The sequence below is a fragment of the Hippoglossus stenolepis genome, chromosome 18 (assembly GCF_022539355.2).
Source record: "Hippoglossus stenolepis isolate QCI-W04-F060 chromosome 18, HSTE1.2, whole genome shotgun sequence".
NCBI lineage: Eukaryota > Metazoa > Chordata > Actinopteri > Pleuronectiformes > Pleuronectidae > Hippoglossus > Hippoglossus stenolepis.
Genome location: NC_061500.1, coordinates 10,300,722 through 10,320,861, shown reverse-complemented (window position 1 = coordinate 10,320,861; position 20,140 = coordinate 10,300,722). Strand labels below are relative to the sequence as shown.

The 20,140-nt window shown below is 40.4% G+C and overlaps 2 protein-coding genes across 3 annotated transcripts; one reads left to right on the top strand and one right to left on the bottom strand.

Annotated features, from left to right (window-relative positions):
- traf2b (Tnf receptor-associated factor 2b) lies at positions 1-13,395 on the bottom strand. Of its 2 annotated transcripts, none has more exons than XM_035184841.2 (11): positions 13,262-13,395; positions 8,134-8,334; positions 7,354-7,432; positions 7,059-7,157; positions 4,944-5,105; positions 4,775-4,849; positions 4,422-4,496; positions 3,420-3,644; positions 3,023-3,326; positions 2,629-2,777; positions 1-2,549 (listed from the first exon to the last, which is right to left on the bottom strand). In XM_035184841.2, the coding sequence occupies exons 2-11, from the start codon at positions 8,307-8,309 to the stop codon at positions 2,331-2,333; spliced, it is 1,563 nt and encodes a 520-aa protein (XP_035040732.1). In that variant the 5' UTR covers positions 8,310-8,334; positions 13,262-13,395; the 3' UTR covers positions 1-2,330. The 2 variants fall into 2 exon arrangements, with proteins under 2 accessions (XP_035040732.1, XP_035040731.1); XM_035184840.2 differs by lacking the exon at positions 13,262-13,395 and adding an exon at positions 12,903-13,042.
- Positions 13,396-13,472: 77 nt separating this feature from the next.
- On the top strand, positions 13,473-19,069 carry coq4 (coenzyme Q4 homolog (S. cerevisiae)). Its single transcript, XM_035184844.2, has 7 exons — positions 13,473-13,606; positions 14,591-14,746; positions 15,720-15,816; positions 15,914-16,016; positions 16,165-16,294; positions 16,657-16,750; positions 18,130-19,069. The coding sequence occupies exons 1-7, from the start codon at positions 13,540-13,542 to the stop codon at positions 18,311-18,313; spliced, it is 831 nt and encodes a 276-aa protein (XP_035040735.2). The 5' UTR covers positions 13,473-13,539; the 3' UTR covers positions 18,314-19,069.
- The last annotated feature ends 1,071 nt before the right edge of the window (positions 19,070-20,140 follow it).

Here is a 20,140-nt window from a genome sequence, read left to right as displayed (position 1 = left end):
TTTTCTAAAGCCATAGAACTCATTTTAATCTACTGCATGTTAATACAATCCCACAATTTGTTGTTATAAATCTTTTTTTTTTACACTTTACACACGTCAGGTGATACATTTACATACTATAAATGTTTAACCAGAAATACACCAAAACAGAAATAGTACAAAGAGAACTCATATAGTTTAGAATATACTAATGAATATTATCAAAATATATCATCACTATGAGTGATACAAAACATATGGTTACTCGTACAGCTGAGTTAAAAAGGACTTTGAGTTAAAGTATAAAGTATAATAATCTTTTTTACATTTGTAAACTGCTATTTACTAAAGATTACACTCCAGGTTTGAACTTGTTGTCTATGTCTGTCTTTCATCCACCAAAGCGCTTGTTTTCACCCCTGTCCTTGTTGGCTTGTTTGTTTGTTAGCAGGTTTATGCAAAAATTGCAAGATGGGGAATTTTTATTTAAAAAAATATTTATTTCACTGATTTTCCCAGTGAATAATTCATGGATCTTGATGTAAAAATAATCATGCATATTTGGTGCAGATTCAAATACAAATCCAGTTGCAGTGAATTTTATTGTGGTTTCATAGGAGGGTAGGTTTTTTTTTTGCTTTAAAATACATTTTGGCCGAGGATTTGGACAAAATCCTCGATGAATTCTTCAAAAGATGAAGAATACGTGTATGGTCCATACACGAATTCTTCATCTTTTCCTTAACATCGTGAGATAGGGTCCTTGGCGGAGGTTTGCGCTCTGAGTGCCATTCTAGCTTATTTCTTTTAATTTACTGAGAATATATTGAAGGGGTAACTGTTTTCTTTAGAGTTACTTTGTAACGTTTAGTCAACCAGCATCTACTCATAAGACAAAAAATGTGTAATAAAAGCAAAAGGTTATATTCAGTGTTGCACTAGGAGACTAGAGATAAGTGATAATTGATATGTTACCCACACGTGTATAAAATAATATTTTTTACTAGATTTAATTAGAGCCTGTTAGTTTTTATAATTACAGAACTATTGAACTCAGCAGCTGTTAATGTAACTAAAGCCCAGGGGTCTCATTTCTAACCGTTGCGTACACACAAAACGGGGCCTGAAGCGTGCGTACGCCACTTCTCATGCAAACGTGATGAATGATCAGCTGATCCTATAGATCTGTGATCTTTGTGCTGAGCTGAGTCCAGTATCACACAGATCGACCGACGGAACCGAACCATCCCAGTACAAACACAAGCATATTTTAATAATTCTGATAAATCTTATACACTGTAAAAAGAACAAGGTTTAATAAATAAATAATAGTAACCTTTACATAATAAAAAAGACTTTGTGCAGTTTGGATTCACATTGAGCGAAATTCAACAAATTAGATTTGTTTTTATTTTTTATTATTTATTTTTTTAACCACTTAGTAGAATTTAATTGTATTTTTTAGGAAAGTCTAAAGTTCCAGAAAATGGATACATTGTACTCATTGGGAGGTCTTCCACACATTTCAGGGACTGCCGTTTTCCAAAAGGTAAGACCTGTTCAATTATTTGTAGTTAACGAATAATTTATAACCAAGTTGCCGTAGCAGTTGAACCTTGTTTAGCGCTATTGAGAGTTATCAAACATGTATAGGTGTCCCCCCTGTTGAAGAACAGTGGTTACGATGCACCTAAAGTCAAGTTTGCCAGATTCAGGTTCCTATAATTACCAATTTTCCTTTTGTTGCTTGTGTATTCAGTACTTTCCTGACTGAATTGTGCATAATAAACTTTCCAAAACTGATTATCTCACTTTTGGGACGTTTGTAAATCTATAATAAATTTGTATCCTCTTTATAATCACATCACTGCGTTCCCATGAAATCGCTCTTCACCTCCACCTCACTAACAAACACTGTGAACAAAGTGAACATTGCGTTGAGGTGTGCGTGTGCACGGTTTTATGAATCTGAATTTTCTTTTGCGAAAAGCCATTTCTGTTTTTTGTGCGCACGTACACTTTTAGTATGAAGTTTTATAAATGAGACCCCAGAGCTTTAGCGTTGTTCTTCATAAAGCTTTACACACTAACAGAGTTCATTTATATATATTCTAATAACCACAACAGATCTACCACCATAATGTGGTGGTTATATTGTCTCCATCATAACGTGACTTTCTTCCAAAAGAATTCATTATAGGATTCTATATATATCTATTGATCATGAAATGTTATGGTCACATATTTAATATAGTATTATTACTATCTAATATTATTATTATTATTATAACTATTATAATTCATCCTAGACTTCTTCATGAAACCTTAGTGCAGCTTCCACAGCCGGAAATCTATAAGCCTGTGAGGTCGACTATGGCTTTGATGAAAATTGTGTCATCCCTCAAATAGGGGCTCTTGCCGGCCAATTTAGCCAGTGGGCAGAACAACGGGCAGCCACTGGCGATGTTCATCTCACTGATCGGCCGCTGGAAGGATGTGGAGGTGACATCAGGGCGGAAAGCGTCGATAATGTGCTCCCTGTTATTCTGATCCAAGAGCATCAGAGTCACCTGGGGAACAGGATAATGTATTAATTCATCTGGGATTAAGGATTTAAAGGAGTGAGCGTGTGAGTTTTGTTTCTCCTACCTTCTGACTGAATGGCCATTTCATCAGAGCGTCATACCGGCCCCTCATGACCACAAAGAACAGCGAAAGGTGCGTTCCCCGTCCTGTTCCATCGCCGTTCAAATACAGCCTCAGACACATTTTGTAGCCGTACTTGCTGGAGTAAAAGGCTGCGAAGAAAAAGAAGAATCCAGAATGTAAACAGAGCCTAAAAACAGTGTCACATGAGAATAGGAGTGACACGCACACTCCCTTAAGGAAAACAAGGGTGTACTTCAGTGGAAGTCCCCCCGTCCACATGCCAAGAGTTAACATCATGCAAACCACATGACCTCGTTCAAATTCAAAAGTAAGCGGGTGCGTAGGATGTGCTGCATGTACAGAAGAGCTTTGGATTGGGTGACCTTTGTCTTACCAGGTGAGAACATTGCAGGAGTCCGCCCACCAACAGCGTCCTGTCTGCGGCGTGCAAAGTCAGAGACTTTCCAGACAAATATCCCATCGTAGGTGCAGAACTGGAGTTCTCGCAGCAGATGTTCGGTCTCCGACAGCTGCAAGTCTCTCATATTCAGCGTCCTCTCCAGCTGTCGTACTTTGTTTGACAGATCCTCAATCTTTTCCTGGTCTAAGCGATGTTGATGCGAGAAAGCTTCCAATGTAACAGTGCTGCGCTCCACTTCACGGTTCAAGACACACACTATGTTTTGTAAAGCATTCACCTGTCGAGAAAGGCCAACAAATACAAATGCATTCAGATCCTCATAATAAGGCAAAAGTGGGTAACAAAGAGCATTAGAGAGACTGGGACTCACCTTTTTTTCCACGTCCACGGACTGTGGGGAGGCTTCAGCTCCAGCGTCTATACTGACTCCCTCCTCAGGAGCCCTGTACAGGCCCAGACCAGAGTCCTCCTGCCACTCGCCAGGACCTGAAGCCTCTGCACGTCCCCGACCCACTGACATCACCATGGGCAGCAGCAGACGCAAGTGCTCCATGGTGCTGCTGTGCTCATGGTCACTGAGCTTCCCGTTGTCCACCTGGGAAGAACAACAGAGCTTATTTAGCTGATACTATAATCAGGTCCAAACTTAAATTTCAGAAATGCAGGTGTTTCGGTCAGTTTAGTCTTGAGCAGTTGCCCTGCTGTAATGTTAAGTGGGAGGGGGTTTTACTTTGGAGGGAAGGAAAGTTGCATTTAACCTCGTGCCTCTCTCGAATTAGATCACTTTAAAAAGAGAAGCTATAAGGAGTTAAGAAAGGAGAACCAAGGTGCAGAGAAAATCCAACTCCACTTACACAAAAACTTTATTTATAAAAGAAAATACGCACAAAATGTATGGTAGTTTGTGCTTTTATTTTGTAACCCTAACTAATCACTCTCCCTTCCAGGTTTCCTTCTAGGGGTGTGTTTTCCTGCAGCCACAGGATTCCAGCTGATGCTAAACCCCTTGTTGAGTTAATCGGGGGAGAGAGAGAGGAGGGGACTTGTTTTTGCTGCTAAGTTTGTTTTTTGTTAAGTCATTTTTCAGTTAATTAGGCATTTTCTTTCATATGTATAAGTCAGTGGGTTTTTACATTATGTATAAAGAACAGTGAGAAATGTTCAAATGTCAATAATCTTTTATTGTGGGAGTGTTTCACTGGAGGAGGGGAGAGACCGGGGTAGAAAAAGCCGTGTGAGAGATCAGTGTGTGTGTGTGAGAAGGAGGGGGGGTGGAATCCTACAACATAGAATATATCAATATTTTTTGCTCACCTGTTTAAATGGAAAAACAAAACTAAATAAAAGCATCATATTTTATTAACATACATACCACAAATTTGCAGCCCACTTCACTGAATGGACAGGCACTCTTCGACTTGGCACAGGTTCTGCTGTGATCATTGAACTGAAGGTAGAATGGACATAGGGAATGTTACAGAACCAGATCCAAACAACGCACTGACTCAACTAAACAGAAAATTGGACATTAAAAGTAGGATTGTTGGTGTGAAAGAAACTAAAAAGTCATACAGTGAATTCGAAAGCAACATTTACTTCAAACCTCAATTAGAAAGAGGACTTTAATTATTATTCCAGACTGAGTATAGCATACAAAAGCCAAGTAATTTGTAACCACACATCTTATATGTAAAGTTAGAGGTTTATTTGAGTAATCGCTCAAACCTTTTCTCTTGGGATCTTCTTCTTGCCACAGTCTTTACATTGTAATGGGAACTTCAGGCAGATTTCATCATGGGCCTAAAATACATCGCGGAGGAGAAAATGAGCTTGTGCACATTCATGGAGACACAACCAGCAGCTGCCTTCACTTGAGATGGTCTCAATCTCTCACCTTGATTTCTTTAAAGTTGAAAGTCGTCTTGCAGTATTTACAGTTGAGAGTTCTGGCCTCACATTCTCTCTCATTGTGGCGGGGCTTGTCCGAGAGCAGGATCGAGGTTTTGCAGGCCTCGCACTGAACTCGATCAAAGTCGCATTGGCTTTCATGCTGAGCCTGAAAAATGCAGGACAGGTCTTTAATCACTGCAATCTTACAGTTTGTGTTTCCCACGCAGGGCGTATGAGTTCATTCATTATCTTACAGTGATCTAATCAGATAATGACAGTTGAACTTAAGTGTTCCGGCTTGTTAGGCTGTATGTATTTCAGACACTACACCCTTGTCAATCATTGTTAAAACAACCATTAAGATTAAGAAGTCCTTTATTAGTTCCGCAATGTAATAGCAGCGGAAATACATCACATAAGTAGTGTGCAGTGTAATGACTCCAGTAAATGCAATTTAACTAACACATCCATGCAATAATGGTAAGTAAGTGAATGAGCTGAAAGCTGCAACGTGGAAGTACACGTTGTTCTGTTCTAACACAACCACTTATCATCTCCAGTGCATGAACGGGGTCAAAGGTAAGAACAGTACAGTGATTTAATTATGCATGTGATATTAACTAATTATGATTGTTATTATCAAGGACTTAGTATTTTAATATATGTTGTATGTGGTTGAAAAACAATAATATACTAAAGAAATGAGATCAAAATACATTTTTCCAAACATCTTTCCTAAAAACAAATGAAAACAAAACCAGAAAGTTACTAGAAGATGTGAAAATTAAAGAAGCACGTATTTCAAAAGAAGTCCAGCAATAAATAAGGGGAAATAATGTAATGATCAACTTTATTTTTTTAGAGCTGGCAAAGTCTTTTGGAAAAGTACCGGGAAAAGAAAGGGGGTGGACCCGGATTGCGAGGTGGAGTTTACTGAACAGGAAGCGCAAGACCCTTTCAAAATGTCAACCCACAGCAGCAAGCTGATGCCTCGCAGCCACAGGTAGGTTAACCTCTTTTCGCTTTGCCTGCTCACTATCTGACACGCTACACTGAAAAAACCTTAAACTGAATGTCCAAAGTGTGATAATCTTTAACAGACGATCAGTCGGATCCCTGTCCCTGCTACGCTACGCCACCCTTGCACCACATTCAGCTTCATATCACTTCGTTATGGGTGTGGGTGGCTAGCTAATGACAGCGCAGATCTTTCCAGACGACGGCGACTGAGACCGCATCCCACGATTAATCATACATAAGTGTTGATGTGTCACAGACTGTTGTGAGCATTCCATGAACTCTGTGGTAAAACTACAGTGCACTTTGAGCCCATAGTTATATAGAAAACAAGCACATCTTTCGAAATGAGTGGATGGTTCGTTGGAGAGCGAGGCTAGTCAGAGCCACCTCAGCAAAACATACACGAATAAAATCAATCTCATATGCAAACATTTCCTGCCATCACGCCTTTTTAATGTTTCCTGTGTCAGTACTCATCTAGGTCACAAAACCACAAAGGATAACAACTACACACCCAAAAAAAAACGTCCTGTACACAGAATTTAAGATATGGATCTCATTTAATAAACAAGAACTGACTTACTTGCCCAGCACTGAGATATTTACAGAAGAAACAAAACTGTAGACACATGACGCCCATTCAAACACACCAGAAAGCAGCTTTATGATTCTCACAGGGTTTTTCTGTAATTAGTCAAACCACAGTCTGTTTGAAGGACTTGTCTCATCACCTAAATCTGTTTCTGTTTCCTTTCTTGCAGCCTGTATAAATTCAGTAGTTCCCTTATATAAACCCAGCAGTTTATTTTCATGTAATGGTCATTTCACCCGATGGTACTTTCCCACTGAGCTGTTGTTGATAAGTGGGTTAGATGTTAGGGACTTTCCAGGCCTGGTAAGTTTCACTTCCTGTTTCTCTGTAATTTGATCACCCTGCTAAACTTGTTCAGCCATAAAAAGAACTGAAAGCTTAAAGGGGAAGGGGAAAAAAAACTTAAACTTGTACAAGGTTTAATAAAGGCTTGGCAGAGAGAGAAGACAGAATAGTTAAAGCAGTTAATGCACCTACAATAAAATGAAAGTTAGAACTATACCTCACCTCATACTCTTTTATAGAGCCCGTCCAATTGCAGCCTTGGTTCAAACACCTGGCTGGAAGACTTGCAATTTCTCGACCTGCTGCATTGTCTGGAAACGCCTGGTGGAGCAACAAAGAACAAAGAGCTCAGTGAAGCCCGAAATAAAAGCAGCAGGCAGACAGAGTAGGAGGCATTGTATGAGGTTGCGGTGAAGTAAATGCCCCGTCACATGTGGGACTGGAATTATACATTTCCTTTCAAACAGAGTGGGGGTAAAAGATGGTTTACTGATTACACACAGGATGGTTCACTTACCTCATTACTATGAAGGATGGATATAGGCTCCTCATATATTTCCTCCTGGCGGCAGGCTTCACAAGGCTTTGGCCCAGAACTGACAAACAAAAGAGGTGTGTGAATTTACAGTAAAATAAAACAGCTTGTTTCCTGCTGATCCAGAACTGGAACAACTGATAACCGGTGTACATGACAACAGAAGTGACAGGAAGCAGGAAACAGAGATGTGGGAAATCAATGAGAATATGTGAAATATTCATTATCTCAAAAAATCTACATGTAACAGGTTACTTTCAAAACATCTACTTCACATCAAGGATCAAGTTTATCCCATGTGAACATGTCTTTGGACTGTGGGAGAAAACCCAAGCAGAGGCTCCTGTTTCATTTATGTTTTCTTTAAAACTGTTAAAAACAATAATTTTCTTTCATCTTATATCTAATGATACTGTTAAAGTATCACTGGACATAACAGTGCCTTGTATTCACAACACATTAGTGCGTTACTCAGCAGCCAGTGAGTCTATGAGGAAAAACAAACAATGGACACCTTTATCATGAGTGAGCCACATCCTTGTGATACACTGACATCAGTTTTAGAGTCCCGTCATCTGAGGGATGAGTGTGCATTAAGTAACTGATCTTGGCGGCACCAAAAAAGGAAAAATAATCCACAGAAGCGAGCAGAGATAAGAACACAGGATGGGCTGAAGCATGTCCAATTAGAGAGTAAGCATTAGGGAGTGGAAGGATGGGGGGGTTGCATGCCACACGGTTGTCTGTGGATCTCCAGTCTACCTGGTGAGCTGCTTGAAGCAGTGTACACAGAAGCGATGGCCGCACTGAGCCTGAACGGGCTTCCTCAGGACCTGGAGACACTGCTGACATTTGTATTTATTCTCCATGGGCACTGAGAGAACACTGAGTGGGATCCCCGGTAAAGAGTTTGCACAGTCCAGCGATATTCGGGCCATCCTTGTCCCTCCACCTGGAGCTCTTCTGTGAATAAATACGAGACACAGCACATGTTAACAGCCAAACAAGTCTTGAGCAATATCAAGAGACGGCCAATCGATCACAATGTTTACTTTTGTTTTTCTCAGACACGCCAGTAACTGCTTTAAGTTCTTGGCATACCACTAAGTAATTATTAGTGACACCTATCAGGGTTAGACTTTCTGGCATTGTTAGATGCAATTGAACAGCGTCCATGCCCTTTAGCAAATAGTTACACAGGGTGGTTAAGGCTGGGTCATAATTGTGAAACTGTAGACACGCCAACTTGACAGCAGTAATCTTTGGGTGTCATGTGTCACACCCAAATGATGAAGGCAAATGTAGAACACAAGGTCTTTATTATCATTGCACAACAGCACCATGACATTTATAAAAGATAAATAATCATAATACACATAACACACTCACACACAAGCTGAGGATCATTAAACACCTCAAATATGATATATGTTGCCTCGGTGTGGGTATTGCACCTAAGTACAGTAAATATTTGCAGAGGCATCATGCTACATTAAATCCACTGGTTAGTGTGGGGGTTCCTGGCAGAGGGACAGGTGATAGATGGGTATGGGTTTGACAAAGTTCAGTTCACAGATGGCTCTGGGTCTGCAAGCCAAGGATTTCATAGCCATGAGGCGCTTGCCAGATGTCAACAGGCCAAACAGGTAATATGGTGGGATGAGTCTTTGGCTGCTCTGCTAAGCCAACAAGAAGGAAGGACAACTCAACATATACCATGGCCATAATAACATACACGCAAATATCAAATGGTCTTGCACACAAGTTTAAAATGATGTTCAACAGTGGAGTCTGTTCAAGCACAATCTGCCGAGACATGCTGTAAGGTAAACAGTTTGGGTTTTTGGCCTTATCTGCAAAGTCTGAGATGCATTCAAATTCTTTCAGCTTATCGGCTGAATCTGTGGGGGATATGCTTATCTGTCACAAAACAGTTATGCTGGTGACAGATGTATCTAACGAATACCTCGAAGTATGTAAAACTGGCAGAGCTGAAGAACAGTGGAAGCAGAACTTGTGCTACTTCAAAGAAGGAGGAAGAGGATGCCACTAACTAACAGCCTTACTTAACACATGAATTTCCAAACTTCTGTGAACTTATACACACTTATGAAATCCTACTACACAAAAGCTAAATGCAACCAGGAGATATAGGTCAAAACGTCACGCAACCATCTGTTCAGTCTGTCTGCGCATTATTTTTTTTCTTGGGTAAATACAGAGATTTCAAAAAAGTGAAATGTTCCAAACATTTCTCTACTATCCAACTATTTGACATCCAACACTTGGGTAGGCTACTGAAAAGTTGGAATTTATTCATTAGTAACTGATAATCATGCCTGCACTACCATCTAGTGGTTATTTATACCCCAATGCACAGTGGATCACAAGTGGGTGTGGTCACAAGGAAAAAATGCATTTGTGAGGTCACAGTGACCTTGACCCTTGGACACCCAAACTAATTTCATCGTAGTTCATCTTGCGTCCAATTGAACCTTTGTAACAAATTTGAAAAAATTCCCTGAAGGAGGTCTTGATATATCGTGTTCACAAGAATGGGACAGACAGATATCCCAAGTAACATAATGCCTCTGACCACTGGGTGTCATTGGTGCAGAAATTATTTAAAATGCAGTAAATTAAAGCCACTATGCTAATGATTTTGAATATTTCTTCTTTTAGTGCCATCTAGTGGAAGTATCAAGAATGACACTGTGGCAAATTGAAGGCTGCGAACACAAAAAATCTCCCATGTGGACAGGTGTGCACAGTTTTAATGAGATGTCGGGAGCCTGCAGCTTTTCCTTTCCATTTAAACCAAGATGATGCAACGGTGGTGCTAAATGCACAGGGGAGCCCTTGGACCAAGTCTTTCATGGTAGAAAGACATTGTTACACTGACGTCTATGGGTGAAAAGAAACCGAAAATGTTAACTTGTTCCACCCCAGACCACATCAGCCAGTAGAAACTTCCACCAAGTGAGAAGTGGTGCCTAGAGAAGAAGTGTCGACCACCGTGTGACAGTTGACTTGACTGATTAAAACCTGCTTGGCTGGTGATGCAGTTCAACCCCTTGTGAACCTTAACCTCATCTCTTTAATGGATATAATGTCACCAAACTGGTACGCAGGGATGTGCCACGTCCCCAGGTTCTAACTCCTTCTCACAAACTTGGCAGAAGGGCACATTGGATTAAGCTCAGGTTACGGAACTGTGAATGATTTTAAAACAGCTCATGGGGGGTGGTTCAAACTTGTCCTATGAGTTGTACAATAACCAAGTGAAGTTCACTAAAGTAATGGTAAGAAATCAAGCTCAATCAGTAACAGCTTTTCTGCTCACTGACACTTTTTCTTTCCATTAACCCTTTTTAGTTTGTCTCCATTTGACCTGATGCAACTTAGACTCGAAATGCATTCATAATATCAACATGCAAGTCTGTTAAAACCCTTATGGCAGATGTCATCATATACAGATATATCCCACATGTCCACCAAACCTGGTTTTACAGCTGTAGAAAACAGCAAACAATATATATATAAAACTTCATGTTTAAGAGGGTGTTTATGGATTTCAGTTTGCAATGACATGGAAATCTAACCTTTGAAATATTTCTGCTTGTTGGCAGAGGGCTAAAGGTTGCATGATAATGTTTCTATGGTTTGAACTCTGTGCTGTAAAAAAAAAAGGCAAACAGCTTTCTGCAGTGTCTGCACCACTCTACTGATGACTTTAATGATTAAATCAGTCATAGATTAGTATTCAGTGTCAATCAAAATGTCAATGACATTTGCGGGGACAATACGACCTGCCTACACATGTTGATTATTATCTTTATATTTCCAACCCATAATTACGTTTTAAGTATTGCTTGGTTACAAAACACACTCTTCATGTTGCACAAACTGCCTGGGAGGTTTTTATGGAAATGTCCCTCTGTAAGGAGACACCCATGCAAACTATCAGCATTTTGGGATAAACCCTGATTGTGAACTTTCTGTTGCCACAGAGGTAGAAAAGATCCAAATCCTCTTTTTGGTGAACTCCCTCTTAAGCCAATTCTGCTGGTGTTGAGAAATAGGAGAAAAAAATCTTCTAATACATCTGTAGGGAAGTGAGATTAAGTCAAAATATAGAGCAGCAAGTAATTTTCATAAGTGTACTAATACTGAAAATATGCAGCACTTAGTTCCTCATGCTTCCTCATGAGACATGGGGAGACATGGGGAGACATCATGAGTCCATAGTGAGCATATGACCAGTAATTAGCCCTCAGCCAATAGTAATAACTGTGTAACCAGTCAAGCTACACACAACAAATCTACAATCTCTCAAGTAAGATTCGTTTATATAAATAGTTCTGTTCAAAAGTAGTCAATTATCTTAATCCCAATTTTTAAGATCACTAACTCTACTTGAACTATTCATTATTACTGACATTTTGTTATCCTATCACAATTATAAATAATGTTGGTACATATTTCTATAGTTTTGTCTTGTTTATTCCATTTTTAAATGAATATTAATTATAATTTATATAACATTCTGCCCCATAACATGGAGAGTGATACAGCAATATTGACTTAAGATCAGTAATTATTCAGCTGTCTTGATCCACTGTAGGTGTTTTCTCATCAATCTCAAGAAAAACCCCAGCAGAGGTGGTAAAAGGTTTGACATTTCACATCTCAGAAAACCCTGATGTGGTTTCAATTACGCTGGAAACTCCTTTTCCCTCTCATACTTTTCCCTGTCAGATAAAGTACAGAACAGAAATTCTCCGAAAAATTTCAACACTAGTATGACATCTCTCTGTAGAAGACCAACCTCGTTATTTCACAATCACCTCACATATGTCTCTCCTGCTCAGACACGTTTAGTCTATACAGCAAGGGTAAAAGGGTAAAAGAAGTCAAACAACACTGTTGACATGAAAAACACTGAGCAAAGACCCCAAGTCTGGTTAAATACAAGAATACACCCAAGCTGCTGGTCAGGGAAGTGTATCCACTAAACACTGAGAGGGGTAGAAACCAGAAAGGGTTAGGGTTAGTGAGAACAGCTGTTAAACCAGTCAGTCTCATGGAGAATCCATAAACTGAGTCTCTTTGTCCCACTCCACCAGCCTGTGTAGACTAAAGGAAGTGGTGTGAGAGCACTGAATCTGAAAACTGAGCTGTGGCTGAACAAATAACAGTGTAAACACACAGTCATCCAAAGTTGCAAAGTTCACAAAGCAACACGTTGGAGAGAAACCAAGCTACCACTGCCTGTTGCCAAGTCCATTTTAGTGTTTTGCCAAATAAATGCTAGAGTCTGAAATCTAGCAAAAACTATGAAAAACACACACACACACACACACTCTGTCTCTCTGTCTCTCTTGTGTGTGTGGTCTCCGCCATGTTCTTGCTCTGATCCTGCAGACAGACACACACACACTCTCTCTCTCTGCTCTTCCCCTGCAGCAGACCTCTCTCCTCTCCTTCTCCTTTCTCTCTGTGCACAAACCAAACCCTGAGAATCTACTCACCGAGCTGCTTAGCGAATGTATTTCGTCTTATAGCGACACGACTGTCGGGCTGTATTTGACACACACACAGATCCTGCCTCCATCACACGTCATTGCAGTCGGAGCACTTAAAAGCCACGAGCACTCGCCGTGAGTCGCACTCTGTCTCCTGCTGGTGGAACGTAGCCATTTAGCAGGCTTTACTCATTTCCACCCAAACTAACCGAACTTACTAGTTCTAACAGCTACGCAACTTTGTGCGGTTAGTTTACCACGAAGTGAGGCGGTGCTTTGCTGTAACTTTAGCCAAACTACTACCAGGTTAGCTAACTGCTAACTGTGTTGTTTGGGGGGTAAGAAGGGGAGCTCGGCTAACCAACCTTGCCGTGTTTGTCGTGTCTTTGCCGGCGGACGGGGCACACGTTCGTCCGTCACCGCATGATGAGAAGGGCAAGGCAACCTTTAGAGGGCTGTTTACGTTTTTCCACAGGGTGCGCTCACTTCCCACAGCTGAGGAGGACGGGGTCGTCTTCTCCTCTTACTCTGCTCTCAGATAATAAATACAACTGCCCACCTCGGTCCATGCACAATTGCTGCCCCCGGAGTACAAAACGAGCGCACCGTGCCCCCCTCCACGCATGCGCAGTGGCGGTTCACCATGTGGCGGAGTGTTAGTAAGCGTCTCCACCGGTTGACTCAGCGACATCATGGTTTGATCTCGAAAGGTACGAGTTTCTAAACATGTGATCTGCGTTAGTTTAGAGTCAGACACGAAGCTACTCATTTAGCTTCTATTCACCTGACGTGTGGGCGTCTTTAAATGTGCACGAATGCCAATGCTAAAGTGTTAGCATAGCACCCTCGTAGATGTCAGACAGCAAGTGGAGTGACAGGCAGCTTCTCTTCGAGTGTTAATTAAACACTGTAAACAATGAAGACAGTTACCAATAATTAAATCCGATACACACCATTATCCATTTAATTCCATATTCAGCTGTTTTCATTTTAGCTTCTTTCTGTCAATCATCAATCGGCTGTTCACTGCAGCCTGTATGAGGGAATATCAGTTTTGTTTTTTTAGAACCTTGATTTACATCATTCAATGTGGTGTTGAATTGTTTTTATATGAGGTAAAATACACACATAAGTGAGTTTATTATTACATTGTCTTTGTCTCGTGAAAAAAATATGATCAAATAAACTTTATTGGAGAAATTCACATGTTTACAGCAGCAGATTGTCCAGAAGAGGTGGACAAGAGAACAAGAAGTATACAATAGAATGTTCTACTGAAAATAAATCAATATTAAAAAACTTCATGACATAAAGATACAGACAATATATAATATAATTATAATATTATATACAACTCTGTATAACTACAAATACAGAAATATTTGTGGAGAAATGTTCTCTGATAAAGTGCAGTGGCAAAAGATGATTGCACGAGAATGTATACTATATTTCTGCATTATGTATAGTAAATATTGAGATTAATATATATATATGCAAGTGCATGCATATTGGCAGGTATGGTATATAATGTGTGATTGTATCATGTAATTTCGCAGTATTTTACTAAATATTAGTAGTATACTTAGTATACCTACATACATGTATACATATGTATAAATTCTGTTCATATATATATATATATATATATATATTTCTAAAATGTTTCATATGTTGCTCCACCTGTGTCTCTGCAGTGTCTGTCCAGCAGCTGTGCAGCAGCAGCAGCAGTGGGTTTACAGATGGCTGCTTTGATGGGCTGTACACTGGACACATTCCCACCACCCCCATCCAGAAAGCCCTGCTGGCCGTTGGGTCAGGTGTGGCTGCACTACAGGACCCCTACAGACATGGTAAGGCTCTAACATCATCAGCACAGCGGTCATGCTGCATTCTCTGTTTTATTAAAGATGCATGGGAAGCATGGGGGAGTTCATCTATGGCTAAGGAATTTGGTTCCTTGTCCCAACCCCATCTGCCTCCTCCCATTTCCTGTCTCAGTCTCTATCAATAGCCTTCCCAAGATAAGAAAAGTATGTCATTAAAGACCAGTCACAGATTTTTACAAAATGTGAAAATCATTTCATTTTCTATTTCTCTAGCAGTAAATTAAAACTGAATGCTAAGAGTCCAGCTATTTGCCTTGATGACTAAATTACGAGTCATTGTTTCATAATCCTTTTCATTTCTCAGTGAAGTAATACCCACAGGGAGTGTACAGTACTCAGTTTGTTTCTCAATAGCAGTTTGAATACAGTTGCTCACTCAATCGTGCTGTCACATGATGATGACAATGACTCTAAAACTCTCATGGGGAAAGCAAGCAAGCATCAACATGTGTCATCTGACATGTAGTTTGGTTTCTATCTGGCAAATCCTGGCTCGGGTGCATAGTATCGGTCGACCTCTTAAATTGCTGGATCCGGTAATTTTGATTCCTTTTTCAGTAGATCCCGTCTGCCTGGTGAACACCACGGCCATTCCAATCCCACACTCCTCAGTTTATAATGCAGGATTCTTCATAAATATTTGTTTTCACCAAATCCAAACAGAGATAACACGAACACCACCAGACTTGACATTTTCACACATTGAAAAATCTCCAGACAACTTCTACCAGCTGTTTTCGCAGACAAAAATCAAATATGGAGGTAAATCTAAGATTTATTATAAGCACAGCTTAAACATAAACTTTACATGTTGGAGAATCCTTCAGACAAAACATGTTATTTTGAGGAAATCGATTATTATATAAATAGTTTGGCCGCAATCTAGAAAATCTCTTGATTGTCTCTAATTCTGTGGGACTCTCTGTGCTCTTTACAGACATGGTGGCAGTGCTCGGAGAGACGACGGGACACCTAGCATTGTTAAATCTCAGGGACAGGATGAGAAATGACCCTGAAGGCCACACAATCCTAACGTGAGACGCTGCAGTAGCGCTATTTGGAAGCTTTCTCATTTAGACACATTTTTTCTACTGTAATTGAATTTCAGCATTCTCTTGCTGGTTGTTGCAGAGAACGGCCCAGGATCCGGCTGTCCACGCTTGATCTGACCACGATGGCCTCGCTGCCCGAAGGCTCCTTTGGGAGAGAATACCTCCGTTTTCTGGAGGACAACGTGAGTGTTTTTGTCATGTAAAGAGCATTCAACCCTTGTCTCACATTTCAGAACACTGATTTAATCATTTGAAAAACCCAGTGCTTCCGTTTTTTTTGACATTTCTATTTTATCTTCACTTCCATATTTTCTATTTCTGTTCTCTCAGCACGTGACCCCTGACTCGAGGGCAGACGTGAGGTTTGTGGACAATGAGGAGCTCGCCTACGTCATGCAGAGATACAGAGAGGTCCATGATTTGTTGCACACCTTACTGGGCATGCCTACAAACATGCTGGGTGAGTCCGACCTCACGTCAGCAGGTCTGCAGGAATCTGGCATCTATGTTCAGATTGTGTTATTTATTGTAACTACTTAGCATAGGGAAGCTCTTTTGACATTCTGATGATTAATTACTCTGTGCATGACGGACATTTGAGTGTTGACAGAACAATTACATTCTCACCAGAACTTGTTCCTCTCCCATGTTTCCCTTTCCAGCAGTTTGCAAATATCCTGCTTTTTAAAACCATTTGCTTTACAATGTTGATCTGAACTTTCTGTTTAGCTGTAAAAAGTCAAATGAACTGACTTTCTTCTTCTTTCCTCTCCTTTCATCTAAATAATTTTCACGTCTGTCTCTTTCTCCTGTGGATTTCAGGCGAAGTGGCAGTAAAATGGTTCGAAGCCGCTCAGACCGGGCTTCCCATGTGCGCCCTCGGAGCTGTGCTGGGGCCACTTCGGCTAAGCACAAGGTACAAATACCTGCGGTTTTACCTCAGTGTAGATTTTAGTGTTGGACCAGAAAGATGATTAGTAAGATCTGAATAATCAGTATGTTCAGAGGTAGGTAACTCCCTAAAATCTCTCGAAACAGTTAGTGAAGAGACAGGGGAGACGTGATACAGTTAAAAATGGTGCACACTTTGAGTCAGCCTGAGCCATTCAGAGTATCTCAGATTTCAGATAATAGTCATGTATTCAAAGGTTCCACCACAGGTCCTATGCTCAGCTGGCCAGGTGTGTATGGCGGGGGTTTCCAAATTTAGTCATCCGTCTAGTTCAGTACTTCTGAAGCTGGTAGTTTTATCTGCAGGTGTCATGATGCACATGAAAGGAGCTCTGATAGACACATTGTTTCCACACTGTCTGTTCTTTAATTTCAGGAGTAATTGGTTAATTGTTTGTTCATGGAAAAAAAAAAACATCTCCAGAATTCAAAATTCATAATAGAAGATGAAGTATGAAGCTGCAGTGGCAGAGGATCCTCTGCACTGAGGCTCTCACACTGTCCACCAAGCGTGTCAGAGGGCATTCGTGAGAAAGGGACTATAAATGGCAGGTTTAGGATCACAGACCTTGTTGAGCATTTTCTTTACCATCCTCACACATTACTGTATATGCTACTATATATCATGTACATGGAGCATATTACACTATCTGTACACCATTGGGAGAATAGTGCCTGTCTAATTCCACAGATACTCCCTTCTCTTTTCACAGAGCCCGAGGTCAGGTTGTAGATAAAGGGCCAACAAACAGTACATTGTAGTGTCTACGCTCAGGGACTTTCATGTATAACTCAGATGCCCCAGACAGAGAGGCACCAACTCCATCTGTTTTGCGTATTAGACCAGTGGCAACACATAAGGACACAGTGTGATGTAGGATTTGCATACTTTAAGCTTTACTATCCAATAGGATGCAAACTCTCTATGTTACACGTAACATAGAGAGTGACAGCGATTCTAGCCTTTGATGGATGTGCTGTTGGAATGGGTGACGCAAGTAGAGGGAGATATACTGGGAAGCTGTGGGAGACATCTTCAGACTTGGGGTTGACAATTGCTCATGTTACTCATCAGCTGCTGCCTGAGTTCTCCTTTCCCCAGCCTCCAGACAACCTCCATAACAGACCAGAGTTATTGAGTCCAACAGCTATATACTGTATCATGGCTGGTGTTACAAAGAACAAAGGGCTCCATATCATTTATCTACCTGTAAATCATTAGTCCTTCCTTATTTTGATAGCTGAGAACTTGTTCTCAGGGAAGTAACCGTTGCTCATTTGTTTTAATTTCCCTGTTCACTGTATCGTGTTGAAAATTTCCCTCCTTATGTCACCTTCTCTCAGCCGTTTGCAGACGCTGTTCACGTCTCTGGGGCCCTGGGCGCTTCAGAATGGTCGGCGGGCCCGATGCGTCCTCAGCGTCTTCTACGAGAGACGGTGGGAGCAGAACCTCGAAGACCTCCGGCAAGAGCTCAACATCGACCCGCCCCCCGTTATACCGAGTGCACCCAAGCAGAGGAGCACCTGAGGAAAAAGTCCAGGAATCACCTGCCAAAAGACTTTTAAACAGCAGAAAACCCATAAATATTTGAAGTGTGACTGTGACACTGGAAGTTTTAATATGATCCACTGAGGAAATGTCCCACTTGACAAACACTGGCTTGTTCCTTTTTACATTACAGATTTATCTGCCTTGGCATCAAGTCATTTTGAGTGAAGCCATTCTAGCTGATGGACATCTTTGTGATTTCCAGATGCTGGTGGACAGCAGGTCTAATTCAACAGGCCGCACCGAGTCACCATCTGTTATTGAGAATTCATTTTTGTTTTCAGCATTGAAATTAATTTAAAAACTGAGTGATCTGCAATTATGCACTTACCCATATACTGTATTCAGCTTGGAAATATAATGTTATTGCTATAGTTTTATAATTTATGGCAATAATTGGCCAGATGTGACATGTTTTCCTCTTTATTACAGTTATCGATTTATTGAGAAACCGAAAAGTTTCCACCTGCAGTTGTGCAAACAGCAGTTGGTGGGAAACGAGCAGATGCAGCTGCCTCTGTTATCTTTTGACTCACTATGTTGTCAAATCCTGTGCTGTGAATAAACTGGGCTTTCCTTTTTTACAGTAGTAATGTGTACAAAATAGGATCCTTAAAAAACAGGGTCTGTCAAGACAACCTTTAATTTATCTACTTAAAAGCAGCACTGAAATTTCTTTGCGATTGTTAATTTCACAGCTCAGAAAATGTGAGCTATTAAACACTGCACAATGGGTCTTCTTTGTTTTACTTATATTACATTAACATGTAAAATATTAACCCCTTTAATATGACACCAATTTAAACAGTAAAAACTTTATAGCATCTTTTACTTTATTCATTTTATTGCTTTATCATATTTCAGTAGAAGGTGCTTTTGATAGACTGCTGAGGGAAGCATGGTCGGTACGACTGTGCTGTTTCAGTCATGCACCACATCACACTGCTGCACCCGAGGTTTAGTCCTGATCACATGTCTATCCTGAGGATATTAACTTCACATTGTGACCACACATTTAAATGCAACAGTTCACAGTTTTTTCTGCAGGGCTGCACTGTAATCGTAGGTTAATGACTACGAATAAGACGTGGATATAAAATAAATGTTCATGAGTTGGGAAAAATCACCATAATGTTTGATTTTGTTCCGGTTTCACCGCAGTGCCAGTTTCAGTTCTTCTATTTAATGCTTTATTGTGGTTTTCAAATGACAGTTGATATCAGTTTATTATCATTGAACAAGTGTCACACGTGTCCCTAAGTGTGTTATTATCAGTACCTGTAACTGTCCATGGTCCTGGAGGAACGTTTCCACCTCATAATTATTTACTGATTTTACATGATGTGTCAGTGCTTCATGTTTATAATGCTGGTCATGAAGGTTACATTTGACATCGCCGCCCTCTAGTGGTTTTATGCATAAACTACGTGTTGAAATTTACTTCTCTGAAGTTGTTCAAAATAACCCAACAAACAACATAAGAAAATATAAAGTTGGGTTTCCAAATGTAGGAAGGAAGGCAGAGCTTGAGAACAATAATTTAATTAGCTCAGTGTTTTTTATATCATTACTCAGATTTTTATGGCATATTTGTAGATAATAGAAAAAATATCTGGAATGTTGCAAAGCTAAAAAAGCACAATTTCTTTGCAAGTATCTGTGCACTTTAATTTTGGCCAGTTGTATGTTTATCCTTTATGTTTTTCTTTTTTGTTTTTGTGTGTGCATGTGTGAACCATTTCTGGTTTATTCTTGCAACCTTGTATTCACAGGCCTGTTTCTCTAACCTTCACGCCCCCACTGCCC

What these genes read in the sequence shown, in the direction of transcription:
- traf2b (XM_035184841.2), bottom strand. Translation starts at nt 8,309, where the DNA reads ATGGCCCGAATATCGCTGGACTGTGCAAACTCTTTACCGGGGATCCCA. An exon ending in TGCTTCAAGCAGCTCACCAG is followed by an intron (nt 7,433 to 8,133) that starts GTAGACTGGAGA and finishes TTTGTTTGTCAG; the next exon opens with TTCTGGGCCAAAGCCTTGTG. An exon ending in AATGGCCATTCAGTCAGAAG is followed by an intron (nt 2,550 to 2,628) that starts GTAGGAGAAACA and finishes CCTGTTCCCCAG; the next exon opens with GTGACTCTGATGCTCTTGGA.
- coq4 (XM_035184844.2), top strand. Translation starts at nt 13,540, where the DNA reads ATGTGGCGGAGTGTTAGTAAGCGTCTCCACCGGTTGACTCAGCGACAT. An exon ending in ACAGGACCCCTACAGACATG is followed by an intron (nt 14,747 to 15,719) that starts GTAAGGCTCTAA and finishes TGCTCTTTACAG; the next exon opens with ACATGGTGGCAGTGCTCGGA. An exon ending in CCACTTCGGCTAAGCACAAG is followed by an intron (nt 16,751 to 18,129) that starts GTACAAATACCT and finishes ACCTTCTCTCAG; the next exon opens with CCGTTTGCAGACGCTGTTCA.